The sequence below is a fragment of the Camellia sinensis genome, chromosome 10 (genome assembly GCF_055761805.1).
Source record: "Camellia sinensis isolate YWXY chromosome 10, ASM5576180v1, whole genome shotgun sequence".
In the NCBI taxonomy this organism is placed as follows: Eukaryota; Viridiplantae; Streptophyta; class Magnoliopsida; order Ericales; family Theaceae; genus Camellia; species Camellia sinensis.
In genome coordinates this window covers 183,008,112-183,028,571 of record NC_138970.1, presented here as the reverse complement: position 1 = coordinate 183,028,571, position 20,460 = coordinate 183,008,112, and the positions used below count along the sequence as shown (strand labels likewise).

The window sequence follows — 20,460 nt, the reverse complement described above, 5'->3', positions numbered from 1 at the left end:
CATGTAAAAATTATCACCCTACTTTTAATCCTTTTGAATCATTTAAGGCCAAAATATCAAACCAAAAAATATCTCAAAAATCCTATTAACAAAGTTTGTATATTAACGGATAATTACAAAATCAGCGAGAAATTTTTTATATATTTATGTTTAGAATTATAAGCTTTTCATGAATATGTATTTTTTTTTTTTTTACGCCCGCTGAAAAGTTATTATCCCTTTATTAATTAGCACTAGATTCTTTATTCTTAAATATTTTTGTTATTCTTATATATATATATATATATATATTTCAATGTACCCTTGATCATTGATGAATGTCTAAAGATTATTGTAATTGTCATATAATGTTACAATACAAGTATATTAAACTGTTCGTCCATTTAATTAATGTAATTGTGGAAGAAAATAAGATTGAAATCTTAACGGTCGGTTTGATTGAGAAATTTAAGAAAAAATTTGAAAAGAAATAAAAAAATAATATAAATAAAATATATTTATATTTTTTCTAATTTTACATTTTTTTTTTTTCCTTTATAAATTTCTCTCAAAATTTTCTAAGCATAGGAGAGTGATGGGCATATGTCTATACCAACATAACAAATACATACAAATTATGTAGTAGTAAAAAAAGTCCCACCCCCACCCAAATTTCACAAATCCAAAACCCCCCAACCCCTTCTCTCTCTCTCTCTGTCTCATTGTCTCTGAGTCCTCTAATCACTCACCTCTGTCTCCTTAATCTGTATTACGGAGAACGATGAGATATGAACCAACCACCGTTCCTGAAAACGCCGTTACTTGACGCACACCCCGTTAAGTCACGTGCCTTGAAAACTCTTCCATACACATACATACACTTCTCCTCTGTATGTCTCTTGAACGATTGAGTCTGGGCCCCACACCCCACGACTCCGACGCCGCCACCGGAGATGACGGAAGCAGAGCCCCTAGGCTGCCTCGCTGGACCAGACAAGAGATTCTCGTGCTCATACAGGGAAAGAGGGTAGCCGAGAACCGGGTTCGGAGGGGTCGGACCGTCGGCATGGCGTTCGGGACCGGTCAAGTCGAACCCAAGTGGGCTTCGGTCTCGTCCTACTGCAAGAGGCACGGGGTGAACCGGGGACCGGTTCAGTGCCGGAAGAGGTGGAGCAATTTGGCCGGAGACTATAAGAAGATCAAGGAATGGGAATCGCAAATTAGGGAAGAGGCTGAGTCGTTTTGGGTCATGAGGAACGATTTGAGGAGAGAGAGGAAGTTGCCCGGATTCTTCGATAGAGAGGTCTACGATATTCTCCACGGCGGGACCACGGCGGGTGCTCCGACGGGTCTGGCGCCGGCGGAGGAGGGGAAAGAGGGTGAGGAGCAGACGGCGGCGCAGGAGGTTGAGGTTGAGGTTGAGGCTGAGGCGGTATTTGATAGTGGTCGGAGCGCCGCCGCGGAGGATGGGCTGTTTTCGGATTTTGAACAGTCGGTGCAAGAGGAGGGCAGTGGTGGTGGTGGCAGCCCTGAGAAGGAGTTTCCGCCGGCGAAGGACGTTTCCACCACCACTGTACCTGCTGCTGTTGCTGTTCCGATTTCAGGTAATTTGGATTGGAGAATTGCACATATTGCTAGATATAGACATAGATATAGTTGGTATGCATATGCATGGTCATTTGTGTGAAAATCCGATTACTTTCTGTTTGTTCGGGGAAATTTTTTTGTTTCAGAAATGTTTGCATTTCTTTTATTATTTTTGTGTGTAATTCACAATGAATATGATTTTTCATCGTAAATGCAAAAACAATATTATTTATGCAGAAATATTTTACATTTAAAATGCACAAATCGTTTTCCTAACTAAAGTAATCTATGGTTTTTTTTTTTTTTTTTTTTTTTTGGGTTACATTGGAAAGAAATCTAGGGGTTCTTTTGACATGTTTTGGGGTTAAAACAGCCATATGAGATAAATTAGGTTATTTTAGTTAGATAGGACAAAAGGACGGTTTGTTTTCAGAATGGAAGAAATGAATAGTAAGGGGATTGTTAGTGAAGGGATCAAGTAAAATTGTGTTTGTTTGGAGGGGATGAATAGTGAATGGATGGTTAGTGAAGGGATCAAGTGAAATTGTATGTTTGTTTTGATGATAGTCGTTAGTATTGAGATTGTTAAATTATTTTTATATAAAATAATAAAACAAATAAAAAAATACAAAAACATTAAACATTAATGTTTTTAAAAAAATGCCTAACATGTAAAAAAAAATTTAAAAAATAAAAATATAATAAAAAAAAAATTTTAAAAAATAAAATAAATAAAATAATGATTTTTACTTAACAAAAAATAAAATAAATTAAATATTAACGTTCAAAAAAAAATGTCTGACATGTAAAAAATAAAATAAAAAATTTATAGTCCGCCGGACTATTTTTCTAATGCCAAGCCCTAGAGGCCCATCCGAATCCCCTTAGGGAGGTTCATCATAATCCGGCGCTCACTATCAATCCCCTCTCCATCTCTCAAAACAAACACAATATCAGTGGGTCTTACCTCACTACCAATCTCAATCCCCCCTCTAACTCTCCAAACAAACGGAACTAAAATGTCACATTCAATTCATAATCATTTCCTTTTTTTTCCATTAAAGTCAAAAAAAAATCAAAAAATTTATCATAAACGTAACTTTTTAAGCCAGGTTAAAATAGTTTAAAAACTAACCCAAATTCTAAACAGCTCTATGTCACAACATTACTAATAATACACTAAAACATTTAAAGCGTGCAAACCATTTTTCTAACCAAAGTTATCTTATCTATGTGTCACAACGCTACTAATAATACACTAAACCATTAGTTTCAAGTTGTTACCAAATTTTTTATATATATATATAAAAAAAAAAAAAAAAAAAAAAAACTTTTTTATAAAATATATTTTTAAGAAAAAGTGTTTGTATTTATTAATATATTGTTGTCGAAGAAACACATGGAACGGAGCGTTGGTGGCGTTCCTGTTTTCTTTTCTTTATGTTCTCTGTGTTGGGTCTCTGTTTTTTATTTGGTTTTGCAATTGGTACGTCTGCTAGGATTATGCTGATTTTTGTAAATTGATATCTTGATTTACAGAGAAACAATAATATCAACCATTTTCTATAGGATGCCCATGTTTATATATTATATGAAAGTGTCAAAGCCTTTTAATACTCATATTCGCATTTGTTGATAATTTTGTATCAAGTCAATTCCATCTGCTATAGTTTATGTCAGAATTGGTGTTTATTTTGACCAGTTCTACTACTACCAACCAACCCAGAAAACTAGTGGACACAAATTACAAAGCACACATTACACATTACACATTACACGTCAATGGACAATATTTTATGAGATTTGTTAGCACAAAGCACTTTCAGAAAATTTCATCTATCTATATACATTCTCTGTGACCAATTTCTGTGTTGGTGGACTTATTCTTCTTTCAATGTCTAGTTGTCTACACATTCTGTATACAGTATTGCACACACTGCATTAGTAACTTAGTGGTGACAAAAATACATTTCAAGCCTTGCTTCTTTATTTTCTGATTGAGTTCTAATCAAACTTAGTTATTAGTTTGCATCTTTTTCATACCAATTTTTACTGGATTGAATTTGTGATACTGCAAAACTGAGATGACTCATTTGTATCATAAACGGCCTCACTTGCTATCCCTTTTTTCATCAAATTCTAGAACTGTGTAACTAGGAAGCTTTGTGTTCAATAAAAGATTGATAGACTTTCTAGAGACCTTGTGGTTGGCTGTGCTCTCAAACTAGTTTCTTAAGGATGATTCTGTGATTGGTAGAATTTGTTGGCCTTGGCTGTGCTTATTTTCAGCAAGGTGACCAAAGCATTTTTCAGAACCTTTGCCGCGTCATACCTCATCTACAATTTTTCAATATTTCCTCAAATATACTGTCAAACCCTTGGCTGATGTAGTTCTACACTCAAAACTTCTCGCTTTCCTCTTTGATTTTTTTAAAGTAGAATTTTGTATGCATCTTCCTGCAGTCGTCCTTCTCAAAATAGACCAATGGATGACTAATCAATTGTCCGGAAACTTCTCAGTCATTGGCTTTATTACAGCCTACTCAACCACAGTTCGGAAATATTATCATTATGGTTAATGGTTTGCAAATTTTTTGCTTCATCAGGTCTATTTCCAGTACCTAAATATCCATTGCAGGACCCCACCTCCTTATTTTCTTCATGGTTTTCGGTAATCTGTATGGCACTGTAAAGATATAGACTCCCTTTTTTGTCGTTCTGTTATTTAAAAAAAAAAACAAAAAATGATAAAAGGTTGAAAATGTAAGTGTGCATTGTGATTAATATTTGGACTTCCATCAAAATTTAATACTTCATTTTTTATGCTAGAAAATATATTTATATAATGTGGAGTTGTGGCTTTGTTGTATCCTATGTTTGTGCTGAGCTAAGCTGCCGATGGACTTTCTTCTTAAATTAAAAAAGAAGAGCTAAAATGATTGAACAAGACGTTGGTCTGCAAATTGTGTTCTTATGAACTAAAAGATTTAACTTTTGTTCGATAGGTACTACGCCTGTGAAACAATCAAACCCTGAGACGGGAGCTACTTCTCAGGAAGGACGTAAGCGCAAAAGGTTTGCTTCCGATGCAGATGAGGAAACGAACACGCTGCAGTCCCAGTTGATCGAAGTTCTAGAAAGGAATGGCAGAATGGTGAGTGCGCAACTTGAATCTCAGAACACCAATTTTCAATTGGATAGGGAGCAGCGCAAAGACCATGTAGACGGCTTAGTTGCTGTTCTTCATAAACTGGCCGATGCTTTGGGCAGAATTGCTGATAAATTATAGCGAAGAGCTGTCAGAACAGAGTGTATATAGCAACAAAAATTTATATTGGAGTTTAATGGATTGGAAGGGAGGATGAAGGATTGAACTAGTTAAATTTTATAATTCATGTCGGGATCACATTTAGATGGCTTTTCACATATTTTTGCCCTCTTTTCTTTGTAGTTCTTTGCTTCTTTTCTTTTTCTTTTTTTATATATTTTTTTGTGGCTTATTGCCAATATAGGAGGATAGTATAGAGAGAATAAATAAATGGAATTTGAGTTACCATATTTTATTTTTATTTAATGTAATTCAAGTTGATATCAAGGTTTTGTCTCCATGGAATTGCAGTTAATGTACATACAGATTATTCATATTATGATGCCATTTTATGGTTGCTTTGTTTGTTGCTTAAAGTACACTCAAATCCAAGTAGCTTTCATTCACTTCTTGAATAATTTAGTGTCATGATATTGATCAAATGACTTTGGAAGAGAGCTTTGGTTCAGTAATATGTGTGTCAATTTCCGACCACACTGCCAACTAAGTACTCAGCTGAAGAACACCAGCAGAATAGATCAAGCCCGAATGACCTGCAACAGAAAGAAGAGATTTCGACGGTGGTTTGTCCACCCGATGGCACTCCGACGATTAAGTCAGTTATCTCTCAAAGATAGCAAAAGTGTTTAACTCACTATTCAGAATAAAAAGCATATCTTAGACCCATGGGGGTACCTTTCTTTTATAGCCAACACTTGCTTAATCCCAATAGAAGCCTAGCTTCAATAGACTTAGGATTACTGCTAATCTTGGACTCCCAGTAGGATTGGGATAAACTCTCTAAGAGTCTTATCTTTATCCAAACTAAAGTCATCTCTCATTCTAGAACTCTTGTCCCTTATCCGCTTATCCTGGATTCATGTTTCTTCGCAAATAATCTCAGCCTAACCGAGATCATCTCGGCATCATGACCAGAACACGTGGCACCTCGGCTGGCACTCCGGTACCACCTCGGCCACATGTTGTCATTCAAAAATTATGTCCCCACAACTGCCCCCTAGGTTCTATTACATCGGCATCCTGAAGTGATGGAACCTATATCATTCATTCCTTTAATCATACCCCGGTTTAACTTCAGCTTATAAATTTTTTTTAAAATTTCAACAAGTGTTAAAGATGACCTCAGTTTAACTTCAACTTGTAAATTTTTCTTAAAAATTTCAATAAGTGTTAAACATGACCTCAGTTTAATTTCAACTTATAAATTTTTCTTAAATTTCAACAAGTGTTAAATCGATCTTAGCTTGAAAATTCCAACTCCCAAGCATCATTCTCCAGCCCTCTGCATGGCTTCCACCTACTCCTTTGTGGACCTTATATAAAAAGTCTTTAACTTAGGCTGAGCTTTTCTCTTCTCGGACTTAATCATCTAGGCCAAGATCTTGTCTTCTAGAATCTGGGATCTGCTCACTTTAGGCTGAGCTCTTCTCTTCTCGGACCTAATCATCTAGACCAAGATCGTGTCTTCTGGGATTCTCCATGTCTGACCTCCCGCGAAGGTCGGTGAGAATATCTCTTGGTCTCGCCATGTTGAGGGACTGCAGGAACCGTTTTCTGCCCCCCTTTCTAGGCACCTTTCTTGGCCGCTGGGCGTATCTTGTAGCGAGAACGGTGGCTGTATGATGTTGTTCTACATCAAGAAATTGACGATCGTTTGCAGGTCCGCCAATTTGTCCTCCATTCCCTTCATCTCGTCGTCCCTCCGCAGGCATCTATCTTTCCATACTTGGAGGTCGTCCTCGTTATAATATCCGCTCCGGTCCGATTTCTTCAGTTCACCACCCTCTTGGCCGACGTCCTTTCCTCCGTGATTCTTATCATAAGTCTCTTCGTTGCAGTTGTCTTCTTTAACGTCAAGGTCAATATGTTTCCCACTCTCAATAGGGGTGTCGTCTCCAACCTTCTCTTTCTGTCCGTCGTTGGCCATCTATTCTCCTTTCTTTCCCACAGACGGCGCCAAATTGTGTGTGTCAATTTCCGACCACACTGCCAACTAAGTACTCAGCTGGAGAACACCAGCAAAATAGATTAAGCCCAAACGACCTGCAACAGAAAGAAGAGATTCCGTCGGTGGTTTGTGTCACGACCCAAACCCGCCCCTATGGGTGTAAGCATCGCAATCGGCCAGTAATCCGTGATTACCAAAGGCCTACTTAACAGTAATGACAGAAATATAGAGTAAGGGGCTGGTGGAAGCCAAAACAGTAAATAAAAGATGTCCAATGAGCTGTGACAATCTGAATGCGAAAAGACTTTCATAAACAAGCCACATTCATAATAAAAAACATATATACAATCAGATACATAAAAACCTTCAGGTTAGGGACCTAATCCCTTCACCATAACTCTACAGTACAAGTCCACAACGTTTATTACAAATAGAGACAGAAGGGTGAAACTGGGACACCCCAAAACGGCCTTAGCTTGAGACGACTTGGAACCTCGCAGTGAGGCACAATGGTTGGCTTGACAAAACGAGAGCTAACCCGACGCTCCTAGCATCGATCCGGTGCCTGAACACCTACATATAAATATAAACAGTGAGCTAAAACCCAGTGAATAACAAATGCGTAAAGAGGCTAAAAATGAATGTCCTTTCAGTAATAAATCAGTCATATCAGTTATACGTGGTACATCCAATAACAAACAGTATAGTAGGTCTTAACAGACCAAGCAATCAGTTGATGGCCATCATAACAGTATACAGTATTAGTTCAAGTATTGGAACCGACAGAGATCTCTATGACAGTAATAGTAACAGTACAGTAACGGTAAATTACTATGGATGCCATTAGTACAGTTCATAAATAGGACATCATTCATTCAGTAAACAGTATCACTTCAGAAAACAGTACAGTTAATTGTTCAGAAAATAATCATCATTGAACATATCTTTACAACATTGTTACTCACAAAGCACTGGGCTATAAACAGCTAATGAGCGTCCTCGGATGCCAACCCTACACAGTTACAGAACGAACACACACTAAGTTACACACTTGGGAATCAACAACTTAGTCCCTATCTTGACTCGGTGTGGTTCTATATCAATATCCTCATTAAGATGCCTTAAACTAGGCCTAGAAATGCCTAGGATGGAATGAGGATGTAAAGATGCACTTTAAAACACTTTTCAGAATTTTTCAGAAAACAGGGGTCTCACTCGAGCGTGGCTTTCTTCGCTCAAGCGAGCTTGTCAAAACAGTGGGGTCGCTCGAGCGTGGACTTCCTCGCTCGAGCGGTCTGTAAAAATGTAAAAAGTGCTGGATGTTGAAAATCCTCGCTCGACGCTCGCTCGAGTATGAGACACAGTCCTCGCTCGAGCATAGGTTCTCTCGCTCGAGCGTGCGTCTGCGTGTACCAAAAGCCTAAGAGCTTGCAATCTACGCTCGAGCCAATATTCCATCGCTCGAGCGGAGCTCTGAATAAGGAATGGTCGCTCGAGCTTGAAATCCTTCGCTCAAGCGTAGAAGGCAAAATCTGGTTTTCCAGATTTGCCTCCAAAGCTCAAACCAAGAATTCAACACCTCAAAACTCAACCTCTTGGGCCCATTTTCTGGAAAACACTTAAAAACCAACAATATGACATGTTTTGAAGATCAATTGATAAAATCAAGGCCCAAAAGTGAGACAATTGAATTCAATTTCAACTCAAAATTCAAGAACATAAAGAACAATGCAAAAATTATACATGCATGAGTTCCCATGAATTCTAATGTTTCAAATCATGACCAAATGCAAGTTTTAGCTCAAGAACATGGTGAATTCATGGACTACATTCAAAATATGAACATGCATGTGGAAATTCATGAAAAATAACCTCAAAATGCAAAAATATGTACATGCATGCATGAATTACTACTCAACTCAACTCTTAAATTAATTCTTGACATTAATCTCCAAATTTTCATGAATCATGCAAGACACAACTTCAATTTCACAATTGAGAGGATGAATTCCTTACCTTAAGTCTTGAATTCTAAGTGTAGAGGTCAAATTATGCAATTCCTTCAATTTCTTCTAGTTCTCCAAGCCAATTCTAGATGAATCAATCTTGTTCTCCTACTCTCCCTCTCTCATACGGTTTGGGTCTCTAAGAACATGGCTGAAGAATGATGTATGAAGGTGCCAAACAAGTTTGTAATGGTGGCCCACTAAATGGCAATTTGGTAATAACCTATATTCTACTAAACTAGCATTATTTAATCTAATTTAATCATTCCAAATCAAATTTACATTAAATCTGTCATAAAATCACATAAATTCTAATTAGCATAAAATACCAATCGATTTCTGATTCGGTCGCCGATAGGACCTTCAATTCGCAATTCAAAGATAAAACATGAACAGATCATTTAATGACTAACAGATAAAAATGGATTTAAAACAGTATACTAATGCAATCAGTTCAGAATTTCAGTATGATCCATTACTTGTCATGCTTAGTCAAAGATTAGCACTAATAATAGGTGAGGGTTGTCACAGTTCGTCCACCAAGGGGCACTCCGACGATCAAGTCAGTTATCTCTCAAAGATAGCAAAAGTGCTTAACTCACTATTCAAAATAAAAAGAATACCTTAAGACCCATGGGAATGCCTCTCTTTTATAGCTAACACTTACCTAATCCCAATAGAAGCCTAGCTTCAATGGACTTAAGATTACTGCTAATCTTAGACTACTAGTAGGATTGGGATAAACTCTCTAAGAGTCTTATCTTTATCCAAACTGAAGTTCTCTTCCATTCTAGGACCCTTGTCCCTTATCCGCTTATCCCGGATTCCGATTTCTTCGTAGATAATCTCGGCCTAGCCGAGATCATCTCGGCGTCATGACCAAGACACGTGGCATCTCGGCTGGCACTCCGGTACCACCTCGGTCACATATTGTCATTTAAAAATTATGTCCCCACAAATAACTTCAGTGTTTGAACTGAAGTTGATCGAGGGATGTTAATAATGGACCATCACTTAACAGTCCTGTTTCGTGCAATTTATAGGGCTACTGTTTTTTGTTTTTGTTTTGAGAGCTTATGTTATGAGAATGTTTAGTATAACTTCTATTTATAATCTACAGATAAAAATAGTTTAAATAAGTTGAAAATAAAATGAATAAAAATGATTTAAATTATTTAAAAAAATTAATTATTGACAAAATAAGAGAAAATTACTTCTTTCAACTTGTGTCTTTTTATCATAAATTTTTAACTAGTAAGAAACTGTTTCAAACAAATCCAATATGATGAAGAAAAAAAACTATGGAACAAGGAAAAATAAATAAAAAATTTCACTGACTTGTCATTAATGGCAAATATATGATGAATATTTGAAAATTGAAGAGTTGTCATTAATTGCCATCGATTGGCTTGCCATTAACTGAAAATTTTCGAAGATTCATCATATTTGTACAATTAATAATAATTAAAAATTTTAATTTACCAACGAAACAATAAAATCATATAATCTAAATGGGTTGATTTATTATGATCCAATGATGTTGGAGAATGTGATTTTTAACCATCCTTCGCTGCCCGTGGGCTACTGCAATCTGAGCATACAGACAATGTCGCCGTATATGCAGTGTCTGAAGATGGCAGGTGCCTCTAGTGTGCATGCATCTCAGATGAAGAACTAGAAATGCATTTAGTTATGGATTCTAATGTGGTAGTAGAATTTGATAGTTTTGGAAATAGAAGTACCCAATATTTTTCTTTATTTGTTTTTAGGGTTTTGATTAATTGATTTTAACTATTTATATGGATTTATGAACTTAATAACTTCCAATTGACATTCATTGTATTACAAAAATTGCAAATGAATAAATTTTGTTGGACTCTGAAAGTAGATTGCATACTAATGAGATTAAAGTACACTCAAATTCAAGTTGCTTTCATTCACTTCTTCAATAATTTAGTCTCATATTATTGATCAAATGATTTGGTGTCCCCGAAACACCCCTTCAGTCACTACCTAAAGTTCACTTCTCATGCTTTTTCTTTTCATTAATTTGTTCCACCTCGTATTAAGCTCACAGCTCACCTTGATGATCATTTGTATATAGGCAAATTTAATAATTGTCATAAGGTATTGTTTGGTATCGAAATGGGTGAAAAATATCTTTAAAACAATTTTTTGAAGAAGTTGAAAAGTATAAATTTAGTGTAGAATATATTTTAAATTTAATAAAAAGTGTTTCATATTTTATTTTTCCTGTATCTCAGTAACACTGATTTTTTTTTTCACTGCCTTGCCATTAGCTTTGATGATTTCTTCTTACAATTGCTTCTCAAAACAACTCAGAAAAGAATTAAGGTGGGTTGTGTTTCGTCTTTTTCATTGCCACTACATTTATAGAGATTGGAATATTATTAAGATTAACTTGCATAGCTACCCTAAAAAAAAAAAAACTAGCCATACCTAGAAATCAAGAATATGTGATTAGACATAATGTATTTTGGTAACTAAATCAAAATTTTCAACTAATTGAAAAGGTATGATGAATCTTTGAAAACTTTCTATGACAATTAATAATTAATGATAACTTTCCAATTTTTCAAATATTCATCATACCTTTTCAATTAATAGTGAGTTGAAAATTTTGATTTAGTTACTAAAATACATTAGGAAACAATATAAATCATATCTTTTTGATTAGTTGTTAGGGTAAGTTAATTTTAATAATCTTCCCTTCTCTATGAAAGTTAAGCTCTTCTTTTGCAAAAATGTTTCATGCCCCCTTTTCTCCCACCCCCTTTGACCCCCCCTCTCTCACATTGGTTACATTTTATTTTTCTTTTCTTTTTTTTTCCTGCTCCTCCAATCACCACCCGCCACGTGTCTGTGGGGGGGGTTGTAGGGGTGGTGATTGGAGGGGGGCTCTATCATGGCTCATTCTTTTGTGAGTTGTTTTCAAAGAAAGAGACGGGTTTCTCTCCCATATCATATATATACATATAAGCTCTCTCTCATATCGTATATTTCATATAAGGTATACATGCATGTATTCATAGGTGTTAATATGCATACCTTTTTCTTATAAACAGAGGCATGAGAACACCATGTCACAAACTTTATAGTGCATTCTGAATAATTTGAATTTCATTTATGTTTTGTATTACATATCGTGTTGTGTTCAATTTTTTTATTTTTTTTTTGGATACTCCCTTTAATTATGTTACTAAAATTCTCTCAATTTTCTAAATTTTATAATTTTCAAAATACACGTGTGATCTTACAATTGGTTTAAAACATAATTTAATTAAATTAAAATGCTTTTTAATGAATTTCAATAATATAACAAAAGTTATAAAATTACAATTGCTTACTATCATAATAAAATCAATAATTATGAAAATGTCAAAAATTTAATTCAAAAGGCTTTCCATTATATTTTTTCCGCTATCTTCTATTCATATAATAATAATTCCATTACCTTCAATTCTATTCCTATAATAATAATCTCATTACCTTCAATACGGATGACATGTTTATTATAGAATAATTCCATTACCTTTATTACAAAAAATTTCCATAGAAATTCTAACACATTCTATAATAATACCAACGTTTCTTTTGAACTCAAAGACTTAATTCCTTTTCTTTTAAACTCTTTTTGATCTTTCAGAGGAGAATCACTACCTTCAGACTCCTACTATTTTTTTTATCTTTTGAAAGGTAATCATTGACGAATATTTGTGAATGCAATTTTTTTTTTTTTTTATGATGTTAGATTCATGAGAAATCCTTGTTGCCTTAAATTGAGCTGCTTCGAATGGTTTGAATTTGTGTTCACTGGTCTACCGGCCGAACGACCGGGTAAAGCACTTGTCTATCGTGATTGTCACCTTGTCGATCATGACTGTCAACCTTTTTACCGAACGACCAACAAAACAAAATTCGAGCCATTCAAGACAAGATCAAATTTGAGATACGTAGCATTGCTCTAGATTCATAACTCTTTTATTATGTTAAATTTATATCATTCTCTTTTATGATGTCCAACTTTTAACATTTATAACTTATTGATACATTATTAGTATATTATTATTTTTTATGATTGATTTTTCTTTACTCTTTTTCTCACAATTATGCCCTCATTATATCTGAATTTTTTTTGCAGAATGGATCAAATCCATATTCATAGATAAAATGGAACAGGTTGCTAATGTGGTGCAAGTTACAAAAATGGAACATTCGCTATATGATAATATTTTTATTAATATTTTACTTTAGTGAAATTTTTTTTTAAAGACATTCGCATGCATTTTCTTTTCAAATAAAACACAAATTTTAAACCTTAATCCTACTATGCGCAGCTAATAACTTTATTATTAGGAGTACATTTTCTTTTCAAAACAAAATTTTCTGAAACCCATGCTACGCATTAAATGTAAATATTAATAAGACTATTTTGATTGATATGCATTTAATGTAAATATTAATAAAAATATTTTGGTTTTCCATTGAAGCAAATATTAATAAAATTTTCTTAAACCTTAATTTTTTTTGTCACTAAAAGTTCATTTTGTATTTAATTAAAAAAAATTAATTAAAGTTTTTAGTAATAATTTTATTAATTTTTATTTTGGTTAATGTAAAACACATGAAGGTGTTTTTAATTATAGTTTTAGTAATAATTTTATTAATTTTTTTTTTTTAGGTTTAAGGTAAAACACATCAAGGTGTTTTTAATTAAATAAATATATTTTTGTTTTTAATTAAAACGCATATTAAGCAAAAAAAACTTTAAGGGAAAAATAACTTTTAGTGATCAAATATTTGTAGACAAAATTTTTCTCATATCTCTATAACAAAAGTTCATTTACGGACAAAATTAATTTTTAAAGACCAAATATTTTTATTGCCAAATTATTGTTGTTGTAAATTTAGTGATGAATTATTATTATTTTTATTTGTTTAAATATTTTAAAAATCAAATTATTTTATCCTTAAAAGTACATTTTTAGTGAGATTTTTAAAATTTTAATGCTAAAATACATTTATTTGGTTCTTGATACTATTATTGAGACTAATTTAGTATTTTTTTATATATGTATAACTTCTTAGGACTACTTTTTTTCTTTTTTCTTTTTTTTCTTTTTTTTTCACTTTTCGGAACCAACAAATTTGATACTTAAAACTATTACATGCTCGATACACCTTATAACACTTCTCACTCATAACAAAATAAATAATAGACCATTATTATATTATTATCCAGATTGATGCACATTTAATTTTGAAATAATTTTAATACTTTAATTTGTTAACAATTTATTATTATATTGTCAATATTTCACATTATCTTTAAAAAAATTTATCTTTATGAGCTACACAATAATTTTTTTTATTTTATTTTATGAAAATATAAAAAATATATATTAATAATATAAATGTATTAACCATGCAGGGATTACTCTAGTACATATATATATAAAACCACAGTGTACCCAACCATACAACATAATGTGAAGTGCACATGATCAGTACACGTGTCATGGTTTGGTGCACCTAGCCCCTGATCAACTATTGGGGTGCACATGATTAGTACACGTGTCTAGTATATGTAATTGAAGGGCATTGATTTAGACCCCTTAAAACACTCACCCCCACAACCCCCTCACACACATGGAGGTTGGGGATTGCGTGAGAAGAAAAAAAAAAAAAAAAAAAAAAAAAAAAAAAGAGAAAAAGTTGACCAATCAAAACTAAAGGGGGTCTCAACCTTTATTCTGTAATTGAAAAGGTATGATGAATCTTTAAAAAGTTTCTATGACAATAATTAATGATAACTTTCCAATTTTTCAAATATTCATCATACCTTTTTCAATTAATAGTGAGTTGAAAATTTTGATTTAGTTACCAAAATACATTACAAAACAATGGGTAAGTTAATCTTAATAATCTTCTCCTCTATAAATGTAATGACAATCTTAATTCTTTTGTGAATTATTTTTAAAGAAAGAGACAGGCTTCTCTCTCATATCATATATATATATAAGGTATACATGTCTTCATAGGTGTTAATATGCATATCTTTTCCTATAAACAGAGGCATGAAAACACTTCAAAGTCTCATTGCCATAAACTTTATAGTACATTCTGAATAATTTGAATTTCATTTATGTTTTGTATTACATATCATGTTGTATTCAATTTTATTTTATTTTTTAAAATTTTTGAATTTATTTGTTTGTTTATGTGTTTTTACTATGAAGAACTCATGATAAGTATATATGAATTTGCAGATGGGTAGAGCTAAACAAAACATGGAACTCATATGCAATGATAAGACTCGATATGTGGCCTTTCAAAAGAGAAAGAAGGGGTTGAAAAAGAAGACTTACGAATTAAAAACCCTCTGTGATGTTGAAGTGTGCTTGATTATTTATGGTCCTAAGATCAATGATCGTCCTACAGATGATCAAGCAGAAATCTGGCCCCCAAATCTCGACGTAATTCAGCACTTGATCGACACCTACAAAAACCAATCTAGTGAAGATCGCACGAGGAGAACCCTTGGTTTGTCCGACTTTTTTGAGGATAGGAATCAAAAGATTGAAGACACGCTTGTGAAACTACGAAAGAAAAATGATGAGGCTAGGTACTCTACGTGGGATGTTCGGTACAATGGTTTGTCGAAAGAACAACTCAAAGAATTTGAAAGTGTTTTGGAGGGAAAGCTTCAAGATGTGAAGGCTAGGGTTGCATTCATGAAGGGTATTGATCAAAAACTGTCAGTAGCATGTATCAATGACAATTCTCACACTCAAACCACCCAAAACCAATCTTATTTCATGCATGGATGCATGTTTGGGACTGAAGTTGACAACGGCATTGCTAATTTACAGTACTCTTTCAATCAGGCTCAAGTTGATGCAAATTCCAAGGCGAATCCAATGATGATGATGACGATGATGCCAATGAACAATAATCAGTATTACAATCAACTGGGCGGCGTGTCTAACAGTAACTTTATCTGCAATGCACTAGATAGGCTAATTTATTATGATCCGATGATGTTGGAGAATGTGATTGTTAACAATCCTTCACAGCCTGTAAGCTACTGCAATCCGAGCATACAGACAATGTCGCCGTATATGCAGTGTTTGAAGATGGAATGTGCTTCATCTAGTGTGCATCCTTCTCAGTTGGACAAGTAAGGGAATTTCAGATGATGAACCAGAAACGCATTTAGTTATTCTAATATGGTAGTAGAAATTGATTAGTTTTGGAAATAGAAGTCCAGTGTTTTTCTTTATTTGTTTTATTTATTTGTTTTTAGGTTCTGATCAATTGATTTTAACTATTTATATAGATTTATGAAGTTAATAACTTCCAATTGACATTCATTGTTATACAAGAAAATGCAAATGGATAAATTTTGTTGGACTCTGGATGTGGCAAAAAAGAAAGAAAGAAAGTTGATTGCATAACAATGAGATTAGAGTACACTCAAATTGAAGTTGCTTTCATTCACTTCAATAATTTAGTGTCATACTATTGATCAAATGACTTTGGAAGAGAGCTTTGGTTCAGTAACTTTGAAGTAGATCAAAAGATGTTAGCAATAGACCATAACCACTCAACAGCCCTGCTTGGCGCAACTTGTAGGCATACATTTCTTCTTTTTTTTTTTGCAGAGCTTATGCTATGAGAATGTTTACTGCAACTTTTACTTATAACTTACAAATAAAAATAGTTTAAATAAACTGAAAATAATTAATTATTGAAAAAATGAGAGAAAAGTACTTCCTTCAACTTCTGCCTTTCTATTATAAACTTTTAGCTAGTAAGAAACTACCTCAAACAAACTCACTAAAACGATGAAAAAAAACTATGGAACAAGAAAAAATAACGAAGTAATTGATAAGAAAAACCCCTCCTCATATCACATTCAAACCACTGAATCTTTGTCAAACAATTCCATACTAAGCAAAAAACAAACACTTCAAAGCAATTCCAGACATCAGTTTGCCAGGGCTGGGGATTATAACTTGAAATGCACCAAGATTTGAAGAGAACAAGATCTCAGTTTACGGAATTAACAAATTTAGGCAACTCTTCAAAACAGCAATGGAACATCAAGAAACAAGGTCTTCTAACTTTGACATGGTTCGATAAAGACGACATGGTTTCTTAGAAACAGCACCCGCATCTGTTGCAGTTGTTTCCAGCTCATCTTCCATGGCATTAACTTCAATTCTCTGGGTCTCCACAGCAGCAATGCAAAGGGGAAACTCTGTTTGAATCAACGACTGCTTACAAACCTCATCTTGGTTTTGCTTCACCTCACTGCTATTATCTTTTGGTCTTGCACCACTTGCCTTCTTCCTTGGTATGAAGGTTATGGGAAGATGAGATGATACCTCCCCTGACTGTGACCCAGACTCTTTGGGCTTTGACATTTTTACCAGCTTAAGAAGGTCCACACAAGCTTGGCTATTGGATTCATCATCAATTTCACTGGGCGAATCAAAACTGTAATGTGTATATTTGGAAGGATTCAACACATAATTGGGAAACCCTGGCGTATTTCCAGCCAACAAAGAGTTATGATGAGAAATGCTGTTCTCCATGGAGGAAGTACCCGTCATGAAATCTCGAGGTTTTTCTGAAGCTTCTTCACAATCATCTTTGCAATCTGGATCAAACCTCACATGTTTTTGCGCCTTGGAACTTGCCGCATTATTTTTCCTCTTCAATATAGATTTCAGTTTACAACCATCTTCTGATGCTTTAATATGTGGCTCCTCAACTTTTGGAATAGATTCATCATCACTAGTGTGATTAGAACAATACTTCTGATCTTCTACTTTCTCTTCATTCAGCCCAAGTCTTGCAGCAAATTGATTGGCGCGAGGATCCCTAGGGGCATTGTGAACAGAACTGGGAAGCACATTGTGAGAGTTCAAATATGGTCCATGATTGGTAACATCACTCATATACAAGCGATCACTAACATTCTCTCTGCCCTCGGCCACTTTATCATATTCATCTTCTTCTTCCTGAAGGCAGTTTGATCACAAGAAACATATCAGCCTTGGATGTAAACAGCCAGTCCATTGATTTCCCAAGGAAAGTTTGAAGCTAGTTGAAACCTCCAAATTCCCACACTCATCCAAATATATATAAAGAAACAAATTACAAGCAACCCTACAAGCATAGACAGACACTAGAATTCCACCAACGAAAGTAGATGAATATATAAAAAATTCATCCCAAATTTTTTCAAGATAAAACCAAATATGGTACCAACAAGAAATATAGCAATGTCTAAAACCAAGTTGAATGGTATTATCAACAAGAAATATTCTAAAACCAATGAGTACTCATTGCTTTTGTGCATTAAAAAATTATATCATCCATTGATTAGCAAATGTATTGTGCCATCTCAAGCAAATCCAAAACACAATCAACACCTTTATTTATTTATCAAACAAACTTATAAAATTAAAAAATTATTACTGTGTTTGAATCTTGAACTTGTGGTGAAACAACAAACTGAAAGGCAAAGAAATTGAAATAATAGAAGCTAAATATATATTTTCTTTTTTGGGAAAATGAGAAGAAAATTAATAGGAGATATTAGTCAGAAGAAATCTACTTTTTGGGTTAATTTAAGCATAAAATTAAAAATGTAGTCTATGTGTATTTTTTCTTCCCTTCACATCACAAATACAATCGAAGATCCAAAGGTAGCACCAGGTCACGTTGGTGTCCTTTGATCACATCATAATACTGTCATATAACCATAATCAAGCAAAGCCTTCACATCCAATTAAGTAAAATCAAAACAAGAACAAACAGTTTCACCAACATAAATTAACAAAAATGAGAAACAAAATTCGAACTTGAACCTCGGTATCAAGCGTTGAGTCCAAGCCAATGGACGATCTGATCTCCCATTCGTCTCTACCATCACCCTCGCCATATTCAGAGGAATGCCTACCGCCTCCCAATTGATCATCATCGTCATTGATATCTTGGAGGTCGTGTCGTCGTCGAGTATTACTGGCGAAAAGGCCATCGAAGGAGAAAGAAACGGGGGTTTGGTCGTCGTCTTTTGCGGAGGAGGGTCGTCGCCACTGTCTCTTCTCGACCTCGTCGCCGGTGAGAGACCACGGAGGGCGTAGCGATGATGACGATGATGATGATGAGGAGAGAGACCCGAAGATCTTCTGGACTCGAGCTCTGAAAGTGTTGTCCATGGAATCCGAAGAAGAAGCCATCGATGATTGGTTGATATTTGGTTGACGATTCAAACAAGTCTGTATGTATGTATTGTGCTGTGGTGATAAATCTATTCTATCATGATTATTATTTATATGGATGGAGTGTATATTTGTTCCTTGCCCTTGCCTTTTAAACAAACAAGGCTTACTTTAGGCGGTGTTGCGTTGCATTACCTAGGCTAGGGCTATAACTGGGTTTCATTCAAATTAAACCCGATTCGATTCGGTTCATATGCCTATCTAAAAATTAAAAAAATTTCCAAATTTGAATACTATTATTTAATAATACAAATCTAAATTGGGAATAGTATGTCACATATTTTATTTTATTTTTAATGCACAATATTATTGTATTTATGTTTGATAATTTTTGTATTTTAGTAAGCTAATTATTCAATTTCGTCTCCAATAAAAATTAAACCCTTAATGAGAATTCGATAATTTCATTGGATTAGAAACCCGTTGGTCTTATATTGAGTAGTTAAATTAATATAAATATTTTCATTTATGTGGTATGAAACAAGTTAATCAACAGTTGATGAGGTGTTTTTTAAGAAATTTTGTTAAATATTCTCAAAGTGTATTAGGTGGTATTATTCATATAATGTGGTCAATAGAAAATTGCAACAAAATAAAGTCATAATTTCTCAACTATTTAATAAAAATGAGTCAACATGTTTTACTTATAAAATTTAGCGTTACATTATATTCTAAGATTACTACATAATTATTCCTTTTCATTGGATATGATTTTTAAATTCAAATTTTACCAGTATGTGATGTGGATTTCCCTTGTTAAAAAAATTGTGTGGAACAATCTAAACTTAAATTTTTATGTACATTACCAATTACCAACTCTATGGTTTAGCCTAGTTGCAAGGTGTTCAAATCAAAAGTGACCAAATCATATTGTATACTTCACCAGGAATGTCTTTGCTGTCACTACTAATGCTTTTGTTGTGTTACAAGAAAAACCACACCATTTTTTCTATTTTAAAAGTACTTTAGAGTATGTTTGTGAGTTGATTGTTTAAAGAACGTTCTGGTTGGTTACGTTGAAAATAGTTTTTAAAAACACTTTGATTAGGCCTCGTTTGGGAACAGGTTAATTTAGTAATTTTTTGGTTAATTGGCTAAAAAGGTAAGTATAAAAAACTTATATGTTTGGGATGACTTTTGACTAATTACGAAAAGCTGTGCAAAAAATAGAGAGAAGCCGTAATTGTTGACTTTTTGGTATGACTAATTGGCTAATTGGCTAATTTAGTAACTTTTTGGCTTATTGGCTAAAAAGGTAGCATCCCAAATGAGGCCTAAGTAAGTGTTTGGCATGCA

At 34.0% G+C, this 20,460-nt stretch overlaps 3 protein-coding genes across 3 annotated transcripts; 2 read left to right on the top strand and 1 right to left on the bottom strand.

The window, feature by feature from the left end:
• The first annotated feature begins 565 nt into the window (after nucleotides 1-565).
• Nucleotides 566-5,208, top strand: LOC114279022 (trihelix transcription factor ASR3). The gene is made up of 2 exons (XM_028221185.2): nucleotides 566-1,583; nucleotides 4,572-5,208. The coding sequence occupies exons 1-2, from the start codon at nucleotides 872-874 to the stop codon at nucleotides 4,853-4,855; spliced, it is 996 nt and encodes a 331-aa protein (XP_028076986.2). The 5' UTR covers nucleotides 566-871; the 3' UTR covers nucleotides 4,856-5,208.
• Nucleotides 5,209-15,159: 9,951 nt separating this feature from the next.
• LOC114261057 (MADS-box transcription factor 3-like) lies at nucleotides 15,160-16,053 on the top strand. The gene has a single exon (XM_028201260.2). It carries the CDS (start codon nucleotides 15,160-15,162, stop codon nucleotides 16,051-16,053), a length of 894 nt encoding a protein of 297 aa, XP_028057061.2.
• Nucleotides 16,054-16,756: 703 nt separating this feature from the next.
• LOC114279021 (uncharacterized) lies at nucleotides 16,757-19,329 on the bottom strand. The gene is made up of 2 exons (XM_082893082.1): nucleotides 18,751-19,329; nucleotides 16,757-17,898 (listed from the first exon to the last, which is right to left on the bottom strand). Exons 1-2 carry the CDS (start codon nucleotides 19,120-19,122, stop codon nucleotides 16,975-16,977), a joined length of 1,296 nt encoding a protein of 431 aa, XP_082749208.1. The 5' UTR covers nucleotides 19,123-19,329; the 3' UTR covers nucleotides 16,757-16,974.
• Nucleotides 19,330-20,460: the final 1,131 nt, after the last annotated feature.